Genomic DNA, 27788 nt, shown 5'->3' on the forward strand with positions numbered 1-27788 from the left:
TAGCCTATAGCACAATAATTCTATTTTGCCTTTTGTTCAAGTACATCATGGATTTTAATTATAATGTGGCACAGAGTAAAGCAAAAGAACATTATAGGTTATAGGATTAATATCGACTTCAAATAGGCCTAGTCAAGACCACTTCTACTTTGCATGATATGTGCTTCATTCCCACCAACCGGGCCTATGATGAAGCTTGTGGCTTTACCCTTTACTGGTCAGAAGTTTCTGTAGCCGCTTAATGCAATGTGAGATTAGATCAAATCGAATGTCTCATGTCAAAATAGTGAAACTAGCCTAATTCGAATAAAGCCATGATTAAAACAGCTTCATTGAATATAGTGATGTCAACTCTGAACCATGTTCCGGCGCGGAGGGCGTGGTTTTGTGATGCATTGCGGCTCAGTTGCTCTAGCCAGTGAAATGTGTATGAGGGCGAGGAGTTGCCTGTGGTCCCGGTGTTCACTGCACACACCATGCTGAAATGAAAGAATATGGCACGCCACCGCTAGGGATTCCGCGGATCGAGAATGAAGGGGAAAATGATCTGGAAAATATGCAATACTGCACGGGAGTACAGCAGTCTATTCATTTAACACAGTTGTGTAGTTTGACAACATGTATCGGGTAAATCAGAGGTGAGTTAGGGCTGTTGCTTGCCCTCTCACTGGTTTAGAAAACTGCGCACTCTCGCCTCCTTGTCGATTGGGAGGTGCACCGCTTGCTGGTCTAGACCGATCATTTTTTCCACCTCGAAACAATAACATACGGAAATCATGACAACGGGACAAGACGAGAGCTCCGTTCGTGTGGCTCTACGGTAAGATGCTGTCATCACCTTTGTACAGTGATGCTGCAACGTAAGCTAACATTCAAAGAATAACTTGGCCTCAGAGTTATCTACCTGCCGCCGCACAACATACATGTCTGTGATGCCAAGGGACTATCAACACATAGGTCTATGATTTACACTATAGACCTACTATCCATTGCTGAGTAACGTTTTACCTTCTCTTATTGTTGCGAGTGCAAGGTGCTCTTTATCTACGCACCGTCGTGTTCCTCGAGGACATGTCGCTTGCAGCGCAGCCTGTCCAAGCGATAAACCAGGGAATGATCATCACGAGCATTGTTGTTTACTGTGATCACGTTAGAGCCAGCGCATATATGGACAATAAGTGGCAAAATGGAAAGATGATTATCGATTAGGCTACCGTGTCCCTCCCCATGCGGCTCAGGCCTAGGTGTCTCCAGTGCTGATAACGCAACGCCATACCACGCCACGCCACGCAGCAACAAATAGGCTACACATTATGGGCCTCTGTAACCACCTAGCGCTGAACTGGGTGTTTATTTCGTTCAGTGTTGTCTTTGCATAGTATTTAGGTCAGTGTGGCAAATGCAGGTGTTTTTTTCTCTCAAAGTAGACGGTTGAACGACGGGTAATCAATGAAAGGAAAGCTTTATCGACCTTGTGAGGAAGACGCAATTCGCTGAAAGACTCACACCGTTAGGTTGTAAAAAGTAATTAAGTTTTTGTTTTAATCACTGCCGTTTACCCTTAGGCCTACTGCTTGAATGTGGCCTTTTCATGTAGCTCCACCATTGTAAACCAATTCCAATGGTAAAATATGTAGCCGACCACCTGCTGTGCAGACGTCATATTTCACCCATATTTTCCCCAAACCAATTTACTGCCAATTTATTGTGTTAGACTGGGCGTGGAAGTATGACATAAAGGATGTGACATTTGCATCAGTAGAATTTGCTAGTACTAAGTGTTTTTTTTTAGGCATATCAGTGGTAAAATGGATTTGCCTCAACTTCCTTCCACTGTCCAGCTGGTAACCTGTGTCCACAGATTTCACCCAAAATGAGTCTTAGTGCCCTCAGGTCTGATTTTGAGGCCTCAGACTGGTTACATGGAGATTCACTAAGAAACTTCAGAAGGGAATATTTACAGAGTCTGTCAATTGAGCCTGTATATTGGGGACATATGTGTTCATATTAGCGTTGCAAATAAATAAGAAATGGCAATACTCCATATTGTAGCTTAAACACAAAAATAAGTTGTGATATACAATAGCACTGGTTGAATAAGTTGATCAACTTATTCAACCAGTACTTTCTTGGTATTTTCTTTTTTTCATGCGTGCCTCACAGTGTTGACTTTAGGGCAATAGCAGTCTCATTAACAAATGGCTTTGCAGGGTGTCAGTTTTGCACATTTGACCTACACTGGGCTCCTCACAGCTTCTTACAAACTGTCAACACACAAACCTCACGCCATAGGCTCAGCACCTGGTTTGTCTCACTTAGCAAGTTATGCATTTTGAATGTGTGGTTCTGACTATATATTCCTGTAGAGAAAGTATGTGCTGTGTGTTTCTAACTGAATGGTGATACTTTATGATCTGTATGAAATTTGCTTTATTAATTTGTTGTAAGGTATGTTGTCTAATACTCAATACTTATTGAAAAAACAATGATGGGCAAAATGAAAAGTCACAATGGCTTGACATGAAAGAATGTAATTGTATAGCATTACACTGTTTGAGAGATATATGAGACATTGACAGTTTCTCAGTTTTTCTTTTGCTAAGGAGTGGAGTGACGAGATTGACAGTAGCCTACTGACAAGAAGCGTACTAAATATTTGGTTAATGTTTGAGGTCCAAAAATGCTTAGTATAGAAAAAGAAAATGCCTTGGGAACAAACTCAGAATTCCAAATTGGCAGAATATAGTAGAGACATAGCCTATAATACAATATTATATAATAATTCCTCTGTGTCAGCAAAGTATGTCATGTTTTAGCTGACCAATGACAAGGCAGTGACAGTGCAGTTTTACTGTGATGACAGACCTGTTTTACTGTGATAGCAGAAGTACTGTAGCCACTACTGGATGAGTCGGCATCTCCAAGGACAACTGTAATCTGGTATAGGCATCCCCTGGAGAGCTAAAAGGATAATGTACATAAATGGTATACATTTAATTTCTTCACATCGCACACCAACCACATCTCCTTTTTATTCACATAATCTAATTTTAAGAATGAATAGAAATAGTTAATCCATGTGACATTCAAAAATGCTGTTACATTAGCTTTATATAGTTATGATCCAGTAACCCAACGGCCTCAACCAGTGTTTGGGATGGACATAAAGACACTTTAGACAGTAGAGTATACTGACTTTTTAAAGTAACTGTGTCATTAACCTAATCTCATTTCCTAAACAGTTTAATCTCACGAAAGTTAAAAGTCCCTCCAGCACTGGTCATGAGGTGTATCTCTCTCTATGTTTGCCCTGTAATGAAATTAAAATACAGGATCAAAATGGAATTTGTAAGCCCTGTATATAATATCTTCTTATTTTTTCTGTTGTGTATTCTTACAACCGAGAGCTAAGCATATAGAGGGAGAGCAGCTTCATAGAAGCGAACTTCTGACGGCAAATTTGAGGAAAAGTTGGTAAACCACCCTTCTTACCTAATTTGAGGGTGCTGATTCTGAATATTTTGTTTACCAAGCTCAATTCTGAGATCTAAGCCGCATAATCAGCATTTTAACATAAAATAGCGATTATTTTTCCCTAAATTGGGTTGATTTCAAAAGTAATCACTAAAACCAAATAAAAGTGTTCTCTAAATACATGTTTGAGCATTAAAGAAGCCATACTATAGTTTATTAACATATTTAATGGAAACATGATTACAGTTAACACGTAATAAACTCGGAAATTCTAATCAAAACACAACCATATTTTTATTGCTAACATAGTGAGTCACTCGTGGTGTTTAATGCATTTCATCACAATAACAAATTGCACAGATAACCTTCAACTCAGAATATATCCTACAGTACATATGAACTTAGATAGCGGGAATAAGCCTAATGCAGAACTGCATCTACCGTCAGCAACAACCGTCAAGTAAAAAACATTTTACTTCTAGTAACACTGGATTTGGTATGTGTGCTTGCCTCTATACTAGCTTGATAATGTGCTCTTCTAATATGCCATTGAGCAGCATCACTTGTTGGTGGTAGAGCCTCCGATCCTCAACATCTAGAAAACAGAGTGGCTCTGGCATAGTGTTGTCATGATACCAAAATTATGACTTCGATACAATACCTGCCATAAATATCTTGATACTCGATACTGAAGCGATATTGAAATCCTAAAATATCTGGAAAAGAAAGGATGCAGGCCTCCTCCAAGTGTATTGAGTCATTTGTGCTGAATTTGGTGCACTTTTGGTCAATTCTGGGTTTCAAACTTCTAAACTTCCTACATAATTATTATTTTTGTAGTCAGATAAAATAGTAGTTTGTGTGTGATTAAGTCCTTTATTGTTTGTTATAGCTCATTTATATTGTGTGATGTTTTGGCAATAAATTACCTTTAAATAGCCAAAGTAGGCTAGATCAAGGTCAGTGTTCAAATTACTGCATGCAAATCACTTAATGCTATGCAGAAGAGCCTAATCTTTAGGCCATCTGATGTAGGCTACCCTAGGCCTTCCTGTATTTACAGTTGCAAAGGGAAAAAAGTGAAGATGGTCTTCTTTGCTCCAGTGTAATTTAATAAGTACGTTTCAACCACTCTTTGGGTCTTAATCAGATATGCCTACACCATTATTACATTACATTACATTTGGCTGACGCATTTTTAACCAAAGCGACTAACAACATGGTATCGGTTAAGTTTTAAAGCAATTCTCTCAACAATTTTAGGACAATTTAAAAAACGGTAGAGTACAGTAAGAATAAGTGCATCAGTGAGTGCTGTTTTTAAACAGTTGAGTGTCAGTTCAAGACGGGTGGTAAGTGCTAGGATCAGCAAGACTTGTTGTGGTGCTATGAGAGGATATGTTCTCTAAAGAGCTGGGTCTTCAGGAGTTTTTTGAAAATGGAGAGGGATGACCCTGCCCTTGTAGGAACTGGCAGTGTGTTCCACCAACGAGGAACAGATGAGAAAAGTTTGGATTGGCCTGAGCGTATCTGTTGCAATATCTGTGTGCATTCCTACATTAGGTCTATTTCTTTGATAGTCAACATCATTTGCTACCACATAACAAATACCAAATAAAAATACAAAAGTTTCTTACAAACTTTCCTGCATACTTCTTTAATGTGCTGCAGTCAGATGGGTGCCCTAAAGACATAACTAGATCTTGAGCATCTATTACCAGTGTTGAATGAGCAGTTTTTGCAGTGATCACTACTGGACATTCCACATTGCTAGACAGCACTTGAGTGAGGATGACTTATTTCCACTTCACAAATAACCATCGCTATCTGCAATAGCTACAGTACAGGGACATTAATCAGTTCATAGCTGAGGATTTGTCCTAGGTCCACTTCCCTTTCAGCATCATATGCAGTAATGATGCACTGGAGAATGTTTCTTTTTGTTGCACTATAAAGGATATCTTGTCTAAATTTTATTTTTATTTGCAAATAATGCAATCTCCATAGCATTCTTCAGCAACCCTCAAACATGCACACTCTTCCATTTTTTTGCATGGCTGGGATTTGAATGATAGGAAATAGCACCAGTGAGATGTTTTAACTAGGCAAGCACAGTCGCCTTTACAGTAAAAAAAAATACAGTGTAAATCCTCTGTAAAGACTGACAACTGTCCATAATAGTTAGTAACAAAGTACTTTCTACAGAAAAATGAGCAGTCACCTACTATTCTATCAATTTATTATCAAGGAATCTATTTTGCTTCTAAACGTCATACTGAATTTTAGCTATTATTTCAATTTATATTTTAATTTTGGCTTATTTTCATTTGCTACTTGAGGGTCATTGGGGTAATTCCTGTCCTGTCCCACTACATGTCTGATACATAAAGAGTATATTAATGTCTTATTTTTTGCAATTCCTATGATATCTGATGGCAATACCAAAAAGTATGTGAATTATGCTAATTAGCAAGCTTAAAACTCAAAATTGAGCTTGGTAAACAAAATATTTGAATTCAGCACCCTCAAATTGTGTGAAATAGCCCCTTTACCGACTTTTCCTCAAATTTGCCAACAGGACTTTTTCTGAACGTTTGTTAGCTATCTGCTCTCCCTCTAATAGTCCTCCGTTAGACTGAGGCTGTGCTAAAATAGACATCAGCCTGTACTGCGGGCACACAGACCCTCTTATTTGATCTCAGTGCAATAGGCAGATTTTGCAAGTTGTGTCCTGAATAGTGTGGAAAAAATGCCATGGTGGAGTCCATATACTAATTTGTCTCTCACAAAAGGAGCAGAGAAATCCAAGCATGTGTTCTACTTACAGAGCAAACAGTCTATGCTAAACAGATCAGGATAATTATACAGTGTCTGGCATGCTTGCCCCACCCATCCATTCCCTTGTGTTTTCCACTTCCCTGATTCTGCTTAAATGAATGGTTGCAATGTGCATCTCAAAGCAAACAAAAATCTTAATTTGGCATGAACATGCACCAGATTACATGTAATAACTATATGTCCTAATGCATTAACATTATAGACAGTGTCCAGTACTCCAGTGCTATTTTTACCTCCACCATTCTTCTTGCAACAGTCTCACTCAACTTTTGACCCCACCACACACCCAACACTTCAGTACTGTCCACATTTGCAATCTTCTACTCCCTCTGAGCACACTTGATCAGTATGTTTTCTACAGGCGCCCTTCTAAACCCAGGCCGGAGACATATGGTGGTCATCTGGCACTCTTCCAGAATGTAATCCAATATTAGCTAAGGATGAATAATGCAAAGTGCTTCCTAAGAGGCATGTACATTTTTTTTTTTTACAGCATTGTATAGTTGGAGTTTTCACAACTCACTGTAGGTTATCACCTCTTGTGACTGCCTCGTCCTACCACTTATCACGTGTTGTGATGCCTGAAAAGCCAACATGGTGACAGTCCCCCACCCCCCAGTGGTTGGTCTCTGCTTTGTGATGCTTTTTGTGCCACTCTATGACCTGTCAAGGCTCTTGTTGACACAGAGTTGAGAGTCCTCTGTCAACAAGTCACGCTTGAGTAGTGGTGAACTCAGAACTGGGAGGTGGCTGAAACCAGCGAGATGAGTTTGGCCCATACCTCTCTATACCTACCAGTGTCCATTAATCTGTCTCTGGCCTCCAACATGACTTGCATCTAAATCAGTCTTTCCAAAATTGTCATGGCAGACCTTGAGCAGCTAACATTTAAATTAGCTTTTCATTAATATTTAAGCAAGCATCTTTGGGTTTAGAGTTCTCTTTCTGTTTTTTTTCACCCTCAACCCACACCACCCTTGCAGTAACCCCCTACCCCAACACACCCACACACACACTCCCCTTTTCAGCATCACCTTCACTACATGAAGTGTTCTATGGATCTTGATTCAGTCTAACAGAAATGTTTCATAACTGCCCATTGAATCATTTGGCGTGTAATGCAGATCATGTTCTTAGTTAAGCTGGTCAAATAGGCGCTGGAAGGCCTCCAGCATGACCCGGGCCTCATACAGCTGACTTGATCCCCCAACTCAGCATGTACGGGATTAAGAGCAGAGCTCACTGGGTCACTCTCAGTATATGGCACAGTAGCCTTAAATCAGTGGTTTGACTATTTTAGTGTACTAAAAATGCAGACTGGCATTACTGAAGACTACTCTTTTACCCTATATGATTATGTGACTCAAACTGTTAAATGTGAATGTGGTCTTGTGTGTGTGTGGTAGAATTTAGTTTCTCTCTTACTTCAGATTATCACTTGTAGGCTACTCTTCTCTTTATGACAGAAGTACATTACATTACATTACATTACATTACATTTGGCTCACGCATTTAATAAGTAAGTAAGAAAGTAATAAGTAAGTAATGACACTAAGAATATATATAGCTAGTATTTCATTCACTAAGTTATTTTACTGGATGTTTTAGTATCATGACCTACAACAGTTTTCAGCTGACCCCAGTGGGAATTGTAGTCTTGTGCAGAGGCTGAAGAGTTAACACTTTGGCTGTACACGACTTGTTGGTGCCTGCTGAACATACTTGTTTGAAGTAGTGAGATACACCGTACAGTTTTAGAAGACACAGAGTTATGTGGGAATTGTCCCATATTGGTGTTCTTGTGTTATATTTATATTTTACTTATATTTGCTAAAGAGGCTGTAAAATTGAGGGGATACACATGCAGACTCTTGGTCATCCAGCACCATGAAGAATATAAAAAAAACTGAGTTTAAGACTTCGCCCAACTCTGACTTACTGTATCATCTGGTAGGTTGCCATATGAACCCCTGCCTCAGTGTCAAAAGGTTAGCAAAGCAAGCACAGCCGTGAAAATAAATATATCTGTTTATTCAGCACAGCAGTTTCTGCAGCTTTTGAATAGCAATGAGCTGAGATGGCATGTTTGTAATAAAACTAGGGCTGTCAATCGATTAAAACAAATTAATCTAATGAATTATATACTCTGTGATTAATTAATCTAAATTAATCGCATTTTGCTGTGAAAGTATTTTAAATATTTAAATTCAAATTAATCATTGAATAATCAGCATTAGTGACATTAAAGTTCAAAAACTCTTTTATTATTATTTTCACTGTTCAAATAATGGCCATAATAATCTATGATATGACCTAATATGCTGAGGAAATAAATTCAAAAGTGCTTCGGGAAGAATTTTTTCACATACAAGGCATTTCAGGCCACAGATATAACCTAGGGGACACAATGAAAATAAATTAACACTCCCCTCAATGTCAACACTTATTTCTTTGCATTGATGTGCGACTATAGAGTTGATGAACTCCGGTGATATGCAAATTCCTTGCTGCAGACATTGCAGAGGACTTTATTTTCAACACTTTATTTTTATCAACACCATCAGGCCGTTTTTTTAAAAGTAAATGTTCCAATCAATGATCCAGGCAGCACGTTCTCTTCTCTCTCCTTCATTTTACAGTCTTATTTTTACTGACTAGAACGGCTCGGGGTCAAAGGTCATACGGAATCGATTAATCTGCACTAATTTTTTTAATCAGTTATTTTTTCTCAAATTAATTAATCGAAATTAATCATTTATTTTGACAGCCCTAAATAAAACCAATACAAGCAAGTTGAGATATGAACTGAAAACTTGCTTATTGTACAGTCCATTTGGATGTGTAGTACTTTTAAATTAATGTTCTTTAAAAATAATTCTGTGGAAATGCATGGATTCCAGTTGTTGCTACTGGAAGCAATTGAATCCATGCATTTCCACTGAATTATTTTTGGAATCTGATCCCTTATCATACCTGTTCATTCGTACTCGTCGCTCGACTTATTGTGACTAAATTCAAGATGGCGTTGAACGGTAAAATTCCTTAAGGTACTGTCTGTATAAATCGTCTTGTAAATAAACTACCAGTGCTTTTTCAAAGTTCTCAATGTCTCGTTTTAAATGTCAAGGCCCTCGGAAGTCTACCAATGAAGTATGGAGCTACTTTGAGCCTCGTAAATGGTGTAAAACAGTGATTTATTTGCATGGCTAGGCCGATGCCCGAAGCACCACATTGAAACACTGTGGGTAGCATTGGCTAACTAGCGCCAGATTTCTGAGTGCAGGGGACAAGCTGAGGTGAGCTATGAGACATACGTTCACACTCGGTATCATGTTTCAACACACTTTAGGTCAATATCACACCGGAATTCTCCTTTAAGGTTACTGATGGTCCAATGTAGAGTTTTATGAACGTTGAAAAAGCTTGTGAAAACAAAACTTAAAATCCTGGAATCAAAGCTTCATCTGCAGATAACACAATACATGGAAATTTAGTCCATTTATTTATTTGACCTGCTGGCAGGTGGGAAAATTAGCAGTCATGGCTCTGTTCAGTCCTACTTCCCTGTAGATATTTAAGTGATCTACAAAGTGCTGCTACTGTAGATTTGTGATTTATGAGAATCTGGGGTCCAGGGACATACACTTTATGTTCAGTTACTTCATGACTTTTTTTCTGCATATCACTCTTCTTCAAGTTGCTGCCAGAAATTCTGGTGTTGAAAAACACAGGGGAAGTCTCAATGCATAGCATTAAGGAACCTTTAATGAAGGCTTATACAGCATACGATGCTCTTCTTCACTTTCGTGTTACAAGCTTTAACTCTGCGCCATGGTGGTGATCTTTGCTCTGGATGAACCAGTCCTGAAATAGAGTTGCCATCTTGTGGTGCTGCCATCTATCTGACCCTGTCCAACCATGCCTAACCTTTGACCTGCAAACTGTAAACTAAGTCTTGTAATTGGTTGAGATACAAATAGCTTGCTCTTCAGTTAAACGTAAGGTGCAAACATACTCACTTCCACTCACACCCTATTACACCAACCAAGAGACTCTGGTTCCATAAAGACAGCTGTATTGCTGTCAACTGTCAACTTTACAGCTCGGTTATACAGGTTTTTTGAGTTCTGTATTGGCACGTAGCTGCATCCTCAAATTAAATCTCATGCTATATGGTTATGAGAAAGAAATTGTCACACCTGTTGTTTCCTGTTTAGATTATTCACTATGTTGGCCTATAATCTGGGTCAGAAACCCACAGAACAGCGCTTACAGCATGACTTTGTTTATTGGCTGTTAACTAGTTGGCTAATGCCTCTGTAAACAAAAAATGTGAGGATATGAGAGGATGTAAGATATGAGTTATTTATGACCAGCACTTGTTTTGCCAAATGACAACTTGACAACTACTAGCTCTGTTGCTCTGTCCTACTTTGTCACTATGGTGTTGGTCTCGGTGCTAAGATCTCAGGTTCCACCTCGCAGGCCCCAGCGTGTTCTTCAGAAGAGATGGAGAGCAAATTCCCCAGATACTGGAAAAAGAGGAGGGATAATCAGGATTTGGGGATGAGCTCTGGAACTCGGTGGGAGAGGGGATACAGACAGAGCAGGATTACACAGACAGTTGGAGAGGAAACAGGCTAAAAAATGGAGATAAAAAGAAGCCATGCTCTAATGGAGTGCTTTTGTTCCATCTGTTTCCCATAATGTAAGAAGGATTCAGTTGCTTGATTCATGCCTGGTTTCTTCTATATGACTAATGAACCTGGGCTGATCATAACCCAAAACGAGCAAAGATCTTAAGCCTCAAATGCACTATGGTTGTGGCTACCCTTTTAAGGGTTTAACATTTGTGTCCACAGATAGACAGTTCAAGCTTCTTACAGACCCAGCATTTATCTTCGCATGAAACACTTAGGTTCTTATCCTATTTTCTCTGTAAAAGTGACATGTATCCATTTAGCAGACAGTTTGTGAGTTTACTACAGTTTAGTCTGGTTCGCAGGTCAGAACCAAGGCTGCCAGAATAGCTGATTTTGCTGTATTCTTTCAGATGCCAGTGGAGGACTGGCACTTGTTCTTCCTGTAGAGAACATACCTTTGTGTGACCTTTGTGTCCTTTAGTGCAGGCACAGAAGGGCACATGGAGCCTGTCCTCTGCCTGTCTTCTGAGGTCCCCTCATTCCTCTCTTTCTCCAAGTTTTATCTCTCCCTCCCTCTCTTCTCGGTCCAGTGCGAAACTGTGCCAGTGCCCAGGTCCAGTGTCACCCACAGACACAATGGAGCCAGTGTTGTTCTCTCAGCGTATATTGTCCTCTGTGCCCAGGGCTCTACAAAGCTGCTGTTATGCGGCCTGTGAGAGGCAGATAGAGGGCACAGTCAGGTGCCTCTCTCAGCCACTGCTAGTGTCCCATTATAAGTTGGGTTCTCTTTTCAGCACCGAGCGAGCTTCTCCAAGACGTTTGCTTTTAGATTTTGCCAGATTTGTGGCTTAACACTCATACAGCACAGACATAACACTGTGAACAATGCATCTTGTGGATCCAGCAGAAATATTGACTAAGGAAGCCACATGACTCAGTTTGTGAGAGCTGAATTTAACTTGTGAATCCACAAGCTCAAGCACACATAATTGCACATAGTAGATGGCCACGGATAGTTATGCCAAAGTAATTTGGTCTCTTTTATCAGATGTTCAGTCTAAAATGAGTAAATTCCTTCAGTCTGATGCCATCCACATTTAGTCTCTAAATATGCAATTTCTGCCATGGATATGGTATCAATTTGTCTGTTTGTCTTTTTCTGTTAGGATTCGTCCACAGCTTGCCCGAGAGAAGATCGAGGGATGTCACATCTGCACGTTTGTGACCCCTGTAGAGCCTCAGGTCATCCTGGGAAAGGACAAGGCCTTTACATACGACTATGTGTTTGACATGGACTCCCAGCAGGACGCCATCTATGCCAACTGTACAGAGAAGCTGATTGAGGGCTGCTTTGAGGGCTACAATGCAACCATATTTGCTTATGGACAGGTGAGCAAGCAGGAGAGCTCAGAGCAACACAAGTCATTCTGTGCCTTGTCTCAAGCTGAATTTATATACAACTAACACCACATTGATCTTTGTGCAGCAGTGGAACTCTACTTCCAAATTCCTCTCCAGAGGCCGTGTTCACCCTTTTTCCTTACATTCACTCACTAAGCTAATACTACACTAAGCTAGGACAGCACCAATCAAGACATGTTGTGGGGGTTTTTGTGATGGGCCGCAATACAGCGGGACAAGCACCTGTCTCTTCCAGCTGACTCAACAGTGCCTGTCTATAATTCCGTGTGTTTACAGAGATGAGCCGCTCCCTCTATTTCCCTGTCAAATCCTGCTGATTACTCTCCTCCAAGCATGCTGCCTTTCGGCTTTTCATGGGTCCCCCCCCCCCTCTCTCTCTCTTGCTCTCTCTGTCTGTCTGTCTGGCTTACTCTGTCTCTCTTTAAAGATCCTCTCACAGAGGATGACAAGTTTGGCTCCAGCTCCCTTCCTTCCTTTCCCCCTCGCTGACGTTACCATGACAACCAGGCTCTTGTCTGTGGGGCTCATTCAGGGGGTATTTAATTACAGTGGCATGGTGGGTGGAGCAGCAGTGAGGGCAACTTGTAGGAGGCATTAAGCACACTCTTCTGTGCTATCCATGTATATTTCATATGGTAGCCCCCCTCCCCCACACAGTAGGCAAAGAGTGATGACCTACATCATGGAGCCGCCCTGCTTTCCCCTCTGAGTTTGACCCCATCCCACCAGCCCCACACCCGCCTGCCTGCCTCACGCTCAGTCCTGTCCTCATCCATGTGCTAATCCCAGCTTTGTACTCGCTCCAGAGTGACCTCAGCCTCCAGGCCATGAATGCCACCTCTGGAAAATCATCACTGTCACTCTCACTGCTTTGTCTGCACCATGTTCACCTTAACTTGTTATGCTCATATTCAGATTATCAAGGGGGACATGTAACTTTTCGTATTGCCTCATTATCTGTTTGAACTTACTGTAACTAGATATCTCATAATAATACTGTTAGATTAAAAGAACAAGCCAACGTTTTGAAAATAAGCTTATTTGTCGTCTACCCCTGAGTTAGATAAGAAGATACATACCCTTCTTTTATCTGTGTGTGCAATAACTCGAATTGATACGGCATAATTTACTGGATGTAGGTTAGGCCAGTTAGCCTCTAGCTCCCTTTTAGCCAATCATTGGCATGTTCCTTTAAGATCTTATTCACGCCAATTTTGAATAATCTGCTGGCAGATATTGAACAAACAATGATTTTTTTCACCTGCACACCACCACAGGTAATGCACTCTGAGTGTTGGCACATCCCCCCAGGAGGGAAGCTTGGGGAAATAAGATCCAGCATGTGTTGATTAGTGTCCCCCTCATCACCTTATCACACAGACGGGCTCAGGGAAGACGTACACCATGGGCACGGGCTTTGATGTCAACATCACGGATGAGGAGAAGGGCATCATCCCGCGGGCGGTCACGCACCTCTTCAAGGGCATCGAGGAACGGAAGCAGACCGCTATCGAGCAGGGACGCCCAGTACCTGAATTCAAGATCAACGCCCAGTTCTTGGAGGTATACGCTTTCTTTCACTGTGCAGGACATGCATGTACACTGTTGTCTATATTAGCCACTGAATTCAGCCTGCTCTTAGTTTGACCCTAATGCTCAAAAGCTGATTTGACCAAAGAGGACTTTCAGGATATTTATCTTGTTTATTGGCGTATCATGCCAAGCTGATTCTGGCATTGGGCGCCTGCTGGCCGTGTGAGCCAGCCCAGTACTGTCCACTGTCCCCACACTGTAAGGTCTTCAGTCCTGAGTTCCATGACAGGTCTCTTGGGTTCACGGCTCTATTTCTGTCCCAGTTTATTGAGGATGGGTGTTATTTATCGTGTCCCCTCCCCTCCTCCCTCCTCTCTCTCGTTCTTAAATTAACCTCTGACAAGTGCCCCCCTCAGCTGTTTCACAGGGGAAGAGTGTTGGGCTGGGGTGGGCTGTTAGAGTAACAGGGAGCTAATTAATCTGCACTGTACTTCCAATCTCCATCATTTTCTCATAGACTCCTTCTAATATGTTTATATTTTTAACATCTCCTGAAAAAAAAACTGTAATTCCTTGAGTTTCCTGAGTAAACACATAGGATTGTATCTTTTCTGTAAATGGTAAATCTGGGCTATTTTATTGAAGGAATGAGAATAAATATAATTATCTATTCTTTACTTTCTCTCTCTCTTCCTCTCTGTGTGTGTGTGTGTGTGTGTGTGTGTGTGTGTGTGTGTGTGTGTGTGTGTGTGTGTGTGTGTGGCTTGTTTGGAGCAGCTCTATAATGAGGAGGTGCTGGACCTCTTTGACTCCACACGTGATATGGAGGCGCGAAAGCAGAAATCTCACATAAGGATCCATGAAGATGCCAATGGAGGCATCTACACGGTGGGGGTGACCACACGCACTGTGGCCTCAGAGGCTGAGGTACGTAGACAGTCAAATGTGGCTGATCTTTATGTAATGTGTATCTGAAAGATGCATTCATCTTTTTTGTCTTATCTTCCATGTCTGTCACATATTCTAAAACTTAACCTAAAAGTTAAGCATTTGAGTCATTTAGAGTAAGCCTTCCTCCCTCTTTCTATCTATCTCTCTTTTTGTGTGTGTGTGTGTGTGTGTGTTTGTTTCAGATGCTGCAGTGTCTGAAGCTGGGGGCCCTCTGTCGCACCACAGCCAGTACCCAGATGAATGTCCAGAGCTCCCGCTCCCATGCCATCTTCACCATTCACCTGTGCCAAGTCCGCGTCTGCACTACGGACAATGTAGGTTCCAGCTCACTGATCAGTCTCCCGTATTGCAATAAGCCGGTCACAACAAATGAAAATGAACTTTCCATATGTAACATATTCAATTTTATGTTTCTTTAATAGAGATTATAATGTCAAATTCTTCAAACATGATTAATTAAAAAGCGGTTAACAGTTAACTGCATAGTGATTATTTTTCCACAGTACTATATATTTGCTCTGTGGTTCAACATCTATAAAAAACGTATGACTTATTATATTGTGAGCTAATATTAGATGCACAAGCATCCACAAGACACTGTATTATATTGTCAATCTGTCAGGAATTGAGGTGGTAATAATTTTTTTCTGTGGGTTGAAGCAAGGCGATGAGACTGACAATCGTCTGGCAAATGGCTCATCTGAGATGGATGAGTTTGAGACCCTCACGGCCAAGTTTCACTTTGTGGATTTGGCCGGTTCGGAGCGTCTGAAGCGGACTGGAGCCACAGGGGACCGAGCCAAAGAGGGCATCTCCATCAACTGTGGCCTGGTGAGACTCTGCTGCCAACCCTGGCCTTTGGCCTGCTGCTGTCTGATTGTCCATGTTGTGAGCTTATGTTGAACTGATGTCATTGATTGGAGTTTCACAGCCAGTAGAGGCTGATCTATTGACAGATTGTTCTCTGTTGTTTTGCTGCACTTGTGCACTCCTTACACTGGCAGGAAGCTTTTTACGATTATGAAAAAATTCCATGTTTCCAGCCTCAAACCTTCACGTTAACGTGATGGCCATCTAGTGGCCAGAAGTGATATTGAATTGATCAAGCAGTTGAAAGTGAATATGACATCCAATGTCTTGATATGTTGTTGAATAATCATCTTTTCTTGATGCAGTTGGCGTTAGGAAATGTCATCAGTGCTTTGGGAGATAGAAGCAAAAGAACGTCCCATGTGCCTTACAGGGATTCCAAACTCACCCGACTCTTGCAGGACTCCCTGGGGGGGAACAGGTGTGTGTGTGCAGCATAGAGCTACCTGCTCTCAGTAATCTCTCATGCCTGTCCAATATGTCCACATGAACCTGCTGTCTGTGACTCTTGTTGATGTGGTCATGTCTCAGCCAAACAGTGATGATCGCCTGCATCAGCCCGTCCGATCGTGACTTCATGGAGACGCTGAGCACGCTCAAGTACGCCAACCGGGCGAGGAACATCAAGAACAAGGTGATGGTCAACCAGGACAAGGCCAGCCAGCAGATCAGCGCTCTGCGGACGGAGATCGCCAGACTACAGATAGAGCTCATGGAGTACAGGACGGTGAGCTACAGAGCCGGACGCTCCACAGTCAAGAATGGACATACTGTATCAAAAACCTACACGTCCATGACCTCACACTTGCTCTAGGGGTTCAGGTCTTGGGCTCTGTAAACTGTTTCGAGACAATGTATATTGGTAATTAATTTGAATATTAGAAATGGAATAATTTATCAGAATATTAGACATTGGACTGAGAACCAAGAAAGAGGCTCATAAAAGGGAGTTGAAGAGTAGATTTTGGTCATCTTCAATTTATTTCAGTCTCATTCATTTTGGTTTTATACCAAAAACCAGAGGTACTTAGAGGTACTTAAGATTTAGTTACGATTCAGGCATCCTTAAAAAATAGAACTGCTGGCGTCTCTGAATCCCATGGCTAGCAGTTTTTTTCTAGTCCAAAGCTAATTACAGTTCTGTCTGCGATGTGCAGGGAGTTTCCTCGCCCCAGGCACTAACCTCAGCACAGTGATGGACAGGAGAGACTGGATAAGGGCCGGCTCCTCTGTGCGCTCTGTCCTGTTCAATAGAGAACTGGTGGACAAGTTCCGTTTAGTAACAACTGGATTACAAAGGGGATCAGATCAGACTAGTCTACTGTAGCTTGAAGGCTCTTTCAGTCGACTGTGTCGTGATGGCGAAGTACCAAGCTAGCCACACAGACAGCTATAAATAATATGTCTAGCCAGAACATCTGGGTCAGGCCTATTTAAAAAGTCCTGCTCAGTGTTTTACTTGTTGCTCTCTTGAATGGTTGTGCTTGTTTTGAAGTCCTGATTGAGTCATGCCGGTTGTGTCGTGTCGTCACAGGGGAAGCGTATGGTGGGGGAGGATGGCATGGAGAGCATCAACGACATGTTCCATGAGAACTCCATGCTGCAAACGGAGAACACAAATCTGCGGGTGCGGGTGAAGGCCATGCAGGAGACTATTGATGCACAGAGGGCACGTCTGACCCAGCTCCTGAGTGAACAGGCCAAACAGGTCCTGGCCAACATCGGTACGAGCGGAGGGGTGCAGGAACCCAGAGCCAATCCCACAGTATTAACTTCAGTGTTCACTTTTCCTGGTTACAGTTTCATATGGGCAGTTTATCCCAGTGCCGTACTCTTGCATTGTCATGAAACATTTAGGGCTCTTACCGAGCATCACTGTTCCTGTATATGTTAAGATTTATATTTTACACCTTGAATATTTCTTAATTCATAGACAAGTCCTTTCTCAATGCATTGTTAGGTGTTCATCACCATCATCATTTTCAGCACAGGTTCTGACTGCTTATCTGTTTCATAAGTCAGGAGTCCCTATTTGGGTCTGCATGGTAACCAGTGGTTAATATATCTGAAGTACTATTCATATTGAATTCACATAAGGAATGGACCAGGTTATCTGTATGAAATGGTAATGACATATGAAATAACATGCAGTGGTTATTAATGAAACCATGCAATTTATATTCACGCAAAATATTGTTTTTCTGCTCTATCCTACTCAACACCGTAGGTGAAGGGAGTGAGGAAATCGGTAATATGATTCAGAACTACATTAAAGAAATTGAAGACCTCAGGTACAGTGTAATGGTCTATGCATATTGACCCATCTTGTGTGTGTGTGTGTGTGTGTGTGTGTGTGTGTGTGTGGTTCAGTATTTATATGCATGTCTCTGAATGTAACTTGCAGGGCAAAGCTGCTGGAGAGTGAAGCAGTAAATGAGAGCTTGAGGAAGAACCTCTCTCGTGCCTCTAGCCACTCCTTCTACGGAGGAGCCGGAACCTTTTCCTCTGCGCTGCTAGGACCAGGTCCAGACAAGGAGACCTCCGACATCATCGAGCTGGCCAAGAAAGATCTGGAGAAGCTGAGGAAGAAAGAGAAAAAGAAAAAGAAGAGGTAATGAGGACACATAATGATTCTTTTGTGTGTTCTTTAAGTCATCGTGCATATGAAATTTGGCTTTCTGGACCCTGAAGTAAGAGAGATCAAATGATTTATCCTGTAATCACAGGATCACACACTTTACACTATTCTCTCCAACCTCCCTGACCTGTGCGTTTGTGTTGTTTAGACATGAGAAAAGACATGGCCGTCATTCAGTGTAAGAAACAATGCGATGCTTGAGATGGAGGACAACAGGAATAGCCATATAGTGTGTTCTTGCCTAAACTGTTTGTACTGTAGTATATTACTATTTGGATGTAGAGGACTATCAGTGAGAAGCTACATAGGGTTTCTGTCAGGTGCTAATGTTAGTGCATCATGGTGTTTTTGTATATTTTGTCTACGGAGATGTACAGTATGCACATTTGGGCACCAGTGTTTGTGTATCAGTGGTTGCTAATGGTACCATGCTCTTGTTATCACACAGAGTTATCAGCAAATCCTCACTTCCAATGACACTTGGTTTTAGTGGTGGTCTCTGGCCTCCTCGTCATCTCTCATCTCTTTATCTCTCTTTCTCTCTCTCTTTCTGTCTTTCTTTACCCTCCCCCTTCTCTCTCTCTCCACGTCTCTTTATCTGTTTGTGTCTGTCTGGCCCTCTGTGTCGTCCGGCCCTAACATGTCTCCCCTCCCCCTGACCCCTGCCCCCTGCCCTCTCACTTGGTCACCTCTGAGTGAAGGCTTCAGCAGCTGCTGGAGGAAAGGAGGGAGGAGGAGATGGAGGATGACAGGTTTGTCGTTTGTCGCGTTGCCCCCCCCCCCCCACCCCCTGCTCGTCCTTCCACGCTCAGTGGATCCACCCCTCTCCATTCTGACCCTCTAAACCCTCTTTGTTTTAACAGGTAGTTGCCACACCTGGAGAAGAGCCTACTAACACTCTTCAAATCCAACAATGTCATTTTACCCCAGTTTAGCTCATCACCGTCCACTCTGAGTGATTTACTGACCGCTCATGTGTCTGTTTGGACAGACATAATCTGTGTGTGAAACTCACACATAACATTCAAAAATGCTATTTTTCACTATTGTGTCTGTGGTCTGGTAACTACCTATTTTCCTCTCCAAACTTATTTGTTTACATTTTCAGTTGCTGCAAATAGTACACTTTTTTTCCCTTTGTTTTAATTCATTTTTGATTTGATTTGATAATAATTTATTGTTGAAACATGTTCACTTCATGACTCTCTGAGAGATTCTTATTTAGCGTTTGCGAAATTCATACCTTTTACAGTTGGTTTTAGGCTTACAAAGTTTTGTTTTCTCCTTGCATGTTTTCTCATGTTTTCTCTCTCTGTACTCTGTAAATGTTTTGCATTTTCATTTTGAAATAAAGCTATTATTTCAGCTATTCCTTTGGTCAGTTATCTAATACTTGACATGGTCTAACATGCCTTCTTGTGTCTCTCAGCAATGTGAAAGAAGAAACTCCAGACAATGAGCAAGAAAAGGGAGTGGAGAAAGAGCAGTCCGAGCCAGCCAATGAGGATGCTGAAATGGTATGTCTCTACCCTGGTTGTCTTTGCTGTTTGACTGTGGAGATCTTTGCTTGATTATTATGTGCTTTTCCAGGAGCAACAGGACGGTAGTGACCATGAGGAGGATGAGGATGAAGACGATGAAGATGAAGATATGGATGCTGAAGAGAGCTCAGATGACTCAGACTCTGAGTTGGATGAGAAAGGTAGCTTCCTGACAGACATATAGTTTCTCAAATACAACTAGCTGTTTCATACAAAAATATTATTATTTATTTTTTCTTGGCGCGGAGATTAGCTGTGAACATGTGTCTTCTGTTTCCCGTGTGTACCAGAGAACTTCCAGGCGGACTTGGCTAACATCACCTGTGAGATCGCCATCAAGCAGAAGCTGATCGACGAACTGGAGAACAGCCAGCGGCGGCTGCACACGCTCAAGCAGCAGTACGAGCAGAAGCTGATGATGCTGCAGAGCAAGATCCGTGACACCGAGCTGGAGAGGGACCGCGTCCTGCATAACATGGGTACGGGCCAGCGGTCACTTGAGCCCTTTTAGACTTTACAATGAGCGCATAATGTCGGAGTGCAGAAGGTGTGTGCAATGTAAACATGCTTGTGTTTGCACACAGGCTCTGTGGAGACTAACACGGAGGGGAAAGCTCGCAAGATCAAGAGCGAGTACGAGAAGAAGCTGAGCGTCATGCACAAGGAGCTGCAGAAGCTGCAGTCCGCTCAGAAGGAACACGCCAGGCTGCTGAGGAACCAGTCGCAGTACGAGAAGCAGCTCAAGAAGCTCCAGTCAGAGGTGGTGGAGATGAAGAAGACCAAGGTGATGAGCTCACAACATTAGCATTCTGCTGCAGCACTGAGGCCCAGCACTAGTGCTGTCTCTCATCTCTCTAACCCAGTGGTTCTTAACTGGTATGGCTTTGGGACCCACAGTTTCCCATGTTCATGAAGTCACGACCCATATTTTATAGCGTTCAAGACAACATATTTGGTGAGCTACATGCTAAGAAAGGCGAAGTGCCTGTAGGCCTATTTGTTTGGAACATGCTGTTTGGCATTACATTTGTGAAGTCTCCAACTCCTGATGTCATCTTAAAGTACTTGACAGGTCTATCTTTGACAGGTGTACTTTATTATGAGGCATTTTCACTCATGTTCCAGCAATTGTGAACATCGCACACTGTGGATTCTGCACCATTTCGTCTCAATTTAAGTCTATTTGAAATGGGCGATTTCTTCTCTTTTTTTAACCACAAGCTCCGTGACCCACCCAGAATGATTCCGCGACCCACTTTTGGGTCCCGACCCACCAGTTAAGAACCACTGCTCTAACCTGTTCCCCATGTTCTACTGGTTGATATTCCTGATGTGGTGGACTGCCATACGCAGACAGCCCTTCTAAATTAATTAACGTGGTTGTTGCTGCCTCCTGCTACGGCTGTTGATGGTTGCCGTGTGAACGTTTGTGACAGGTGCGACTGATGAGACAGATGAAGGAGCAGCAGGAGAAGAACCGCATGACGGAGTCCCGCAGGAACCGGGAGATTGCCACTCTGAAGAAGGACCAGAGGAAGCAGGAGGTGGGGCCCAGAACCACAGAACCACACAGAGGGAGGCACAGAGGGGTTCATGGGATCATATGAGCTGAGTAGAATATCTAGTGGTTTTGGAAGGATGGGATATTTCAATTCAGATATTCAGAGAGAGAGGTGTCCATTGCCTTGTGCTCTAGATAGGGGATTTCCCACACCACACCACACCACACCGAGCATGTTAAACTTCACACAACATGACGCAGGATGCAGCAGCAATGCACAGTTGGCTGGCGGCAGCTGCAAATGTGCCGCATGTTGTAGCCAGGATGCATAACGGCCCTCCTTCATGGTGCCACATGCACTGCCATTAGCCTGAAATGCCAACCAAAGAACCAAAGCAACAAAAACAAAGTCACCAACAGAGCAGCGTTTGTGAGCATTTCACTGGTGTTATCAAGCAGGCACCTTCCCTCACCTGTGTTGTGTGGAATTTCATTGAATATTAATATATTTGAAACCAGTTAAGCTCAGGTATTCAGCACGACATTCAAACAATCTTTACTGGCAAATTGAAGTGCTTAAAAAATCTGACCTCGGGGAATAGCAGAGAAGCTTTGAGGTGGACTTAGTTTAAAACATTCTCTGTCCTCCACAGCACCAGCTGAGACTTTTGGAAGCCCAGAAGAGACAGCAAGAGCTGATTCTGCGCAGAAAGACTGAAGAGGTTTTTAAACTGTTCTCTTGGCATTTAATATCCAATCCTATTTGTTTATTTAAGTTGCATCAGTTAAGTGTGTGTGTGTGTGTGTGTGTGTGTGTGTGTGTGTGTGTGTGTGTGTGTGTGTTGTGTAGGTAACTGTTCTGAGACGGCAGATGAGGCCTGTTTCAGGAAAGATCACCCGTAAGGTCAACCCCCAGGACTCTCTGCAGGACTCTCGCTACAGCACAGCAGTGCGCTCTCACACAGGCTCTGGCCTGAATGGAACCGGGTGGGTTTGTGTGTGTGTGAGTGTGTGTGTGTGTGTGTGTGAGTGTGTGTGTGAGTGTGTGTGTGAGTGTGTGTGTGTGAGTGTGTGTGTGTGAGTGTGTGTGTGTGAATGTGTGTGAGAGTGTGTGTCTGTGAGTGTCTGTGAGTGTCTGTGAGTGTGTGTGAGTGTGTGTGAGTGTGTGAGTGTGTGTGTGTGTGTGTGAGAGAGAGAGAGAGAGGGGTACATGTGCCTACAAATGTGTGTCCATGTGCCTGTGCATGATGTCTCTAGAGGCTTTTCCTGACCATGTTGCTTTGTGTCCAGGCTGTACCGCCGCAGGACAGCAGGGCTGTACTACTCTCGAGTGGCTCGTGGGAAGTGGCAGACCCTGGAGCGTCGCATCTCTGATGTCATCATGCAGCGCATGACCATCTCCAACATGGAGGCCGACATGAACCGTCTGCTGAAGGTGGCCTGGTCACTCAAAACCCATAACACAGTAACATAATAGCGAGAAAAAACAATGGCACTAGTCAACAGTGAAGAGACATACTTAAACAATTATTAACTGTTGAAATGACTCACAGGCGTTATGTCACTGTTACTTTGACTACTTGTGTGTCTCAGTTTCATTCTTTAAGCTAGCTTTTAGACCGCTTTCAACACAGAAGCAAGAGTTATTCTTGTAACCCATAGCAACGGGAGGAGCTGACTAAGCGTCGGGAGAAGCTGGGCAGGAAGAGGGACAGGCTGTCCTCTGAGGGGACGGAGTCCGAGAAGGCCGTCCAGTCTCTGAGCGAGGAGCTGGAGTCTGTGGTGGCCAACATCGACTACATCAACGACAGCATCGCCGACTGCCAGGCCAACATCATGCAGATGGAGGAGGCCAAGGTGGGTCAGAGATGGAGAATACAGCTTGGCCAGGACATTCCATTCAGTAATGAAAGAGAGATTTGACCATGAAAGAAATAGCAGTGTTGCTTTATACATGAAATGTGAAACTTTGATTTAAATATGGTTGAATTGCAGATGCGTGTGTTCCCTTTTATGTGACCTGTTCCTGTGTGTGCCACTGTGTGTTGTAGGAGGAAGGAGACACTGTGGATATCTCAGCAGTGATTAGTTCTTGCACCTTGTCAGAATCACGCTTCCTTTTGGATCATTTTATGACCATGGCTATTAATAAGGTACAGAGACGGACTACATTTTTTGTACCTTGGTATACTGCATGCCTAGAAATAAAAGTACTGGATCTGTCACTCAAAGACAGAGGTCATGTTGTGTTTCTACCATCTGTATTTGCTGTTCCAAACTCACTAGTCTGTACAACATACTCATGTGATCTGGGAAGTAAATGTGTGTGTGTGTGTGTGTGCTCACCGTAGGGCCTGCAGGCAGCTCAGAAGGAGTCTCAGATCAAGGTGATGGAGGGTCGAATGAAACAGATCGAGATCAACAGTGCCACTCAGAACCAGCTGCTCTTCCATATGCTGAAGGAGAAGGCGGAGTTCAATCCTGAGCTGGATGCTCTGCTGGGAAATGCGCTGCAAGGTAGAGCACCCCCCACCACCACCACCACCCCTATCTGTGTCCGCTACCAGGCTATTAGCTAATCAAAAGCCCTGACTTTGCATCTGATCATCTCTCTAGAGAAAGCCTCTATTGAAAAAACTCCTCATTCTGTATGTTTAGTTACAATCCCCAAGTCTTTACATGGATTCCATTGAAGTTGCGCAGGGTTTCAGGCTTGCTACTGAGAGAGACTGATCCAGAGTCAGGACAGGGCTGCTGTGGCAGTGCATGGACAGGCCTGCTGTCTTGTGCACCTCTACTTTGTGTTTGTGCCTGCATAGATGCTGGACTGAAATAAGGCTGATCTGATATATTAAACATAATGAGCCAAGTTACCGTATTCAGTTTTAGCAGTAAGCAGTTTTAATATCTTGATAAATAGGACTGATTATGAATATCTGTGATTCAGGTTTGTATGGCAGGTAGTGGATGGAATAATCACAGTGCATAGGACATTCTAGTCATTACAGTCTGTTCTTTGGACAGCCTCCTGTGATTTGTGTATGAATTGTCACATTTCAACAGCATCTATTCAGCTTTGTCAGGCCACTCTGTTGAAAAGTGGCAGCAGCACTGTTTCTTTTCTTTTGGAGATTTGGGTTGATTTGTGTTTGACTTGGGGGAATGTGTTTTGATTTGTGTGTTACCTCTTTTCTGTTCCCCCCACCCCTTTTTACATGAATTGAAACAGAGCTAGGTAACATGCCACTGGGTAAGTAGCAGATGCCAAATTTCTCTGTTAGACGTCCTCTGAGTGCATGGACCCTTTCTCCTGAGACTAACCTACGACTATAACAACATGAGCCGGTGCATGAGGTGTTGCGCTGTTGGGTGTCCATCTGTCTGCTACCCCTGTACCTCCATTAAAATGCCCACCTGACCCAACCCCATGCTACAGCAACCTCCCATTTAGCAACATGCTAGCAAGTCATTACAGCAGAAGGACCCAGGAAGCTGTAAACCTGCTTTATGTCCAGTCTACTAATGTTTCTCTTCCTTATGTGTACTATAAATTATTTAAATCCCCCCACCCCACCTCAGCCAAACCTGCCCCACCCCATACCCTGCTTACTGTGAGGTCAGACTTCAGTCCCACTCCTCTCTTTCCATCTCTGATGGTAGGTGTGGTAGAGAGCAACAGCTCCTAGTGACCCAAGGGAAACGCTAGCATGGCCCTGCAGAGCTGGCATCTCCCCAGCATGCCCCTCCTGCTGACCTTCCCATCTGCTTTCCTCATCATCTAATAACTGTGACTGTGACCCACCCAACATAGCAGAGGGTGGAGGTGGATTCTGGATGTTGTTTCCAGGAAATGATTAAATTTAAGACAGTTGTAAGTACATCCTTCAAATGAGTTTGGGGGGAAAAAAAAGAGTTGAAAATTGACTTTTTCTTTTTCTACTGATCCTGCCTGCAGAGAATGGAGATGACAGCAGCAGTGACGAATCAGCACAGAGTCCAGCTGCAGATGGAAAGTAAGCACCCCTCTCATTTTCTGCCTCTCTTGGGTTCCTCTGTACTACTTTGGTAGACAGACCAGTTGAAACCAGTTAAAAAGCTTGTTAAAACACTTACATTTTAAAGCCTTACATCAAAGGGTGCAAGCATGTAGCATTTGGCGACTCTGACCCTAAACTGAGACATTTTCTTGCTTAATGTCTCGGAGCAATATTGCTGCAGCTATTATGTTGAGTGTGCACATGGCTTGAATGATGAACTGAACCGTTCTGATTGAACGGTCATAGCTATCTTTTCTTCTATCTTTAATTATAAACAGGGAATGAAAACACTAAAAAAACACTGTTACATGGACATGCCAATTTCATTTCACTGTATTTGAATGCAAGGAATCATGCACATGTAATCTCAATTAATCCATTCCAATTGCAGTTTCTGATTGGATTTAGTTTATATATGTTCAATTCAGCAGTCCTCCACATTATTTATGTATGTATGCATGTATATTCCAAACATATTATGCACATGTGGTCAATGAGAATCACAAGGCCTATCACAGCTATAACAACTATGAAGCTTGTGGATCATCCCTAAGTTTAATCTTTGATAACAGATGTTCTCTCCCTCCCCAGCACACTGACATCTGACCTCCTGAAACTCTGTGGAGAGAGCAAATCCAGGAGCAAGGTGCTATTCTGCATTTACTCTTCATGTTACAGAGAAGATGATGATAATAATCATTATAAATGTAGATGTGAAATCTTGTGCTTGACTGCAAGTGAGGGGGTTTAAGTGTGTTTGGCCCCTCTCAGGCTCGCAGGAGAACCACCACACAGATGGAGCTCCTGTATGCCAACACCGGTGACACCACCCCCGACACACCAACTGGGGACTTCTCTCACCCCCTGGGTGAGGCCCTGGACGGTGGTGGAGACGCGGATTCTGCCGGCTCGTCTGTCAGGGACAGGGACTTACTGGCTCCTGCCTCAGGCTTCTCCTCTAAGCTGGGTAGCATGTAAGTCAGGGCTGCTGCTGCTGCTGCTGCAGATGCCGTCGCTTCCTGCATGACCACATTGCTGCTTGTTGTTTGACATTTGCATGACATTTATGCAATTCTCAACCCTCCCTCCCCACTCGATCCCCTCCAGCAGTACAGAGGACAAAGCCCCTAAAGGAGCTCTCACAGCTGATGAGCATGTTGTAGGCCGAGAGGTGCACTATGCCCTATTCACTACTGTATCATGTACAGTACTTTTCAGGCGGCTGGTGTGTGTTGTTTCTCAGAATGGTGATTAATCATCCTCACACTTGCTATCTGCCTAATTCTCTCAGACGCTTAGCATAGAATTGACCACCGCTAATCTTTCCTGACCAAGCTGTTCTGCTTCAAACTCTGTATTGCTACCATTTAACATATCCTGAAACCTTCTCACTAAAAGTAACACAAAGTAGTCAGTGCATAGCGGCAAATAAAGTATTTTATACAAAGGACCTCAACAGTGTGCTTCGACCCAGTATCAGGTAACAGTCTGTGTGTGTGTGTGTGTGTGTGTGTGTGTGTGTGTGTGTTTGGTGTTTCTGTTTTATTGGTTCCATTTTGTGTGTTTTGAATGTTATTTTATGTTATGTTGTATTATGTTATTTTTCATTATGTTCCTTCATATTTGCATTATTTTTCTGTTTGTCTGTGTCTCATCACTTGTGGAACTTAAAACATGTCAGATCTGGCTCGAGACCACCATCAGGGCCAGAGAAACGAATTCCAGAACCTTCCCCGCTCACCCGCCGGAAGACTTTTGACAAGGGACAAGCCCTGACTGACAGGGTAAAAAGCAAGGAGATCAAACCGTAAGCACCAGTGACCACCAAGCCGGCAGAACCTCTGCATTGCAAGTCTGTAGCAGTGGTCATCCAAGGTTTACAGAGGCCCTGTACATACTGAATTTATTTAATACTGATCATTCAGTTGCTCTGCTCTGTTAGTTGTAAATAACATTTAAAAGTATGTCAAATCTATCTTATTTATATTATATCTAAGATGACTCAGCAGTAAGGGCAGTGTACTCAGGGCCTTAATCCAGAGTGGTCCCCTCATGATTTGCCCCTTTTGGGGAAGCATGCTGTCTTACTAAATCAATCAACAAACTCTGCCATGTTAAATAACCAGCCAACAAGTCCTGTCCTGAATGAATGTCACATATTCTTGAGATGAGGGAACAAATATTGCTATGTAAGAGCTACAGGGTCAAAGCCAACATTTACATAGACTCTTTTGTACAACAGAACTTTCTTTGAATGAAGATCATGCAGGGTTCAACTGAACCTTTATCCTTAAGTCCCACATGAAATATAACAATTCTGTTATATATAGTGCACATAAT

General features: G+C 42.8%; 1 protein-coding gene across 4 annotated transcripts in view; it reads left to right on the forward strand.

Annotated features, from left to right (window-relative positions):
• The first annotated feature begins 414 nt into the window (after positions 1-414).
• Positions 415-27788, forward strand: part of kif21a (kinesin family member 21A) — a 32149-nt gene continuing 4775 nt past the window's right edge. Inside the window, exons 1-28 of one of the 4 annotated variants that reach the window (XM_042109765.1) lie at positions 415-820; positions 12122-12344; positions 13758-13940; positions 14688-14837; positions 15044-15175; positions 15522-15692; positions 16037-16152; positions 16263-16458; positions 17266-17455; positions 17959-18022; positions 18136-18342; positions 19071-19121; positions 19799-19886; positions 19960-20071; positions 20201-20389; positions 20495-20694; positions 21347-21454; positions 22065-22133; positions 22262-22398; positions 22702-22846; positions 23074-23268; positions 23463-23564; positions 23763-23928; positions 24641-24661; positions 25367-25424; positions 26040-26094; positions 26220-26422; positions 27130-27255. In XM_042109765.1, the coding sequence (XP_041965699.1) occupies positions 777-820; positions 12122-12344; positions 13758-13940; positions 14688-14837; positions 15044-15175; positions 15522-15692; positions 16037-16152; positions 16263-16458; positions 17266-17455; positions 17959-18022; positions 18136-18342; positions 19071-19121; positions 19799-19886; positions 19960-20071; positions 20201-20389; positions 20495-20694; positions 21347-21454; positions 22065-22133; positions 22262-22398; positions 22702-22846; positions 23074-23268; positions 23463-23564; positions 23763-23928; positions 24641-24661; positions 25367-25424; positions 26040-26094; positions 26220-26422; positions 27130-27255 (3701 nt within the window). In that variant the 5' untranslated portion in view covers positions 415-776. The remainder of the gene's footprint in view (positions 821-12121; positions 12345-13757; positions 13941-14687; positions 14838-15043; positions 15176-15521; positions 15693-16036; positions 16153-16262; positions 16459-17265; positions 17456-17958; positions 18023-18135; positions 18343-19070; positions 19122-19798; positions 19887-19959; positions 20072-20200; positions 20390-20494; positions 20695-21346; positions 21455-22064; positions 22134-22261; positions 22399-22701; positions 22847-23073; positions 23269-23462; positions 23565-23762; positions 23929-24640; positions 24662-25366; positions 25425-26039; positions 26095-26219; positions 26423-27129; positions 27256-27788) is intronic. The other 3 variants (XM_042109768.1, XM_042109766.1, XM_042109767.1) reach the window with 3 other exon arrangements.

This window comes from Alosa sapidissima, chromosome 11 (genome assembly GCF_018492685.1).
Source record: "Alosa sapidissima isolate fAloSap1 chromosome 11, fAloSap1.pri, whole genome shotgun sequence".
NCBI lineage: Eukaryota > Metazoa > Chordata > Actinopteri > Clupeiformes > Clupeidae > Alosa > Alosa sapidissima.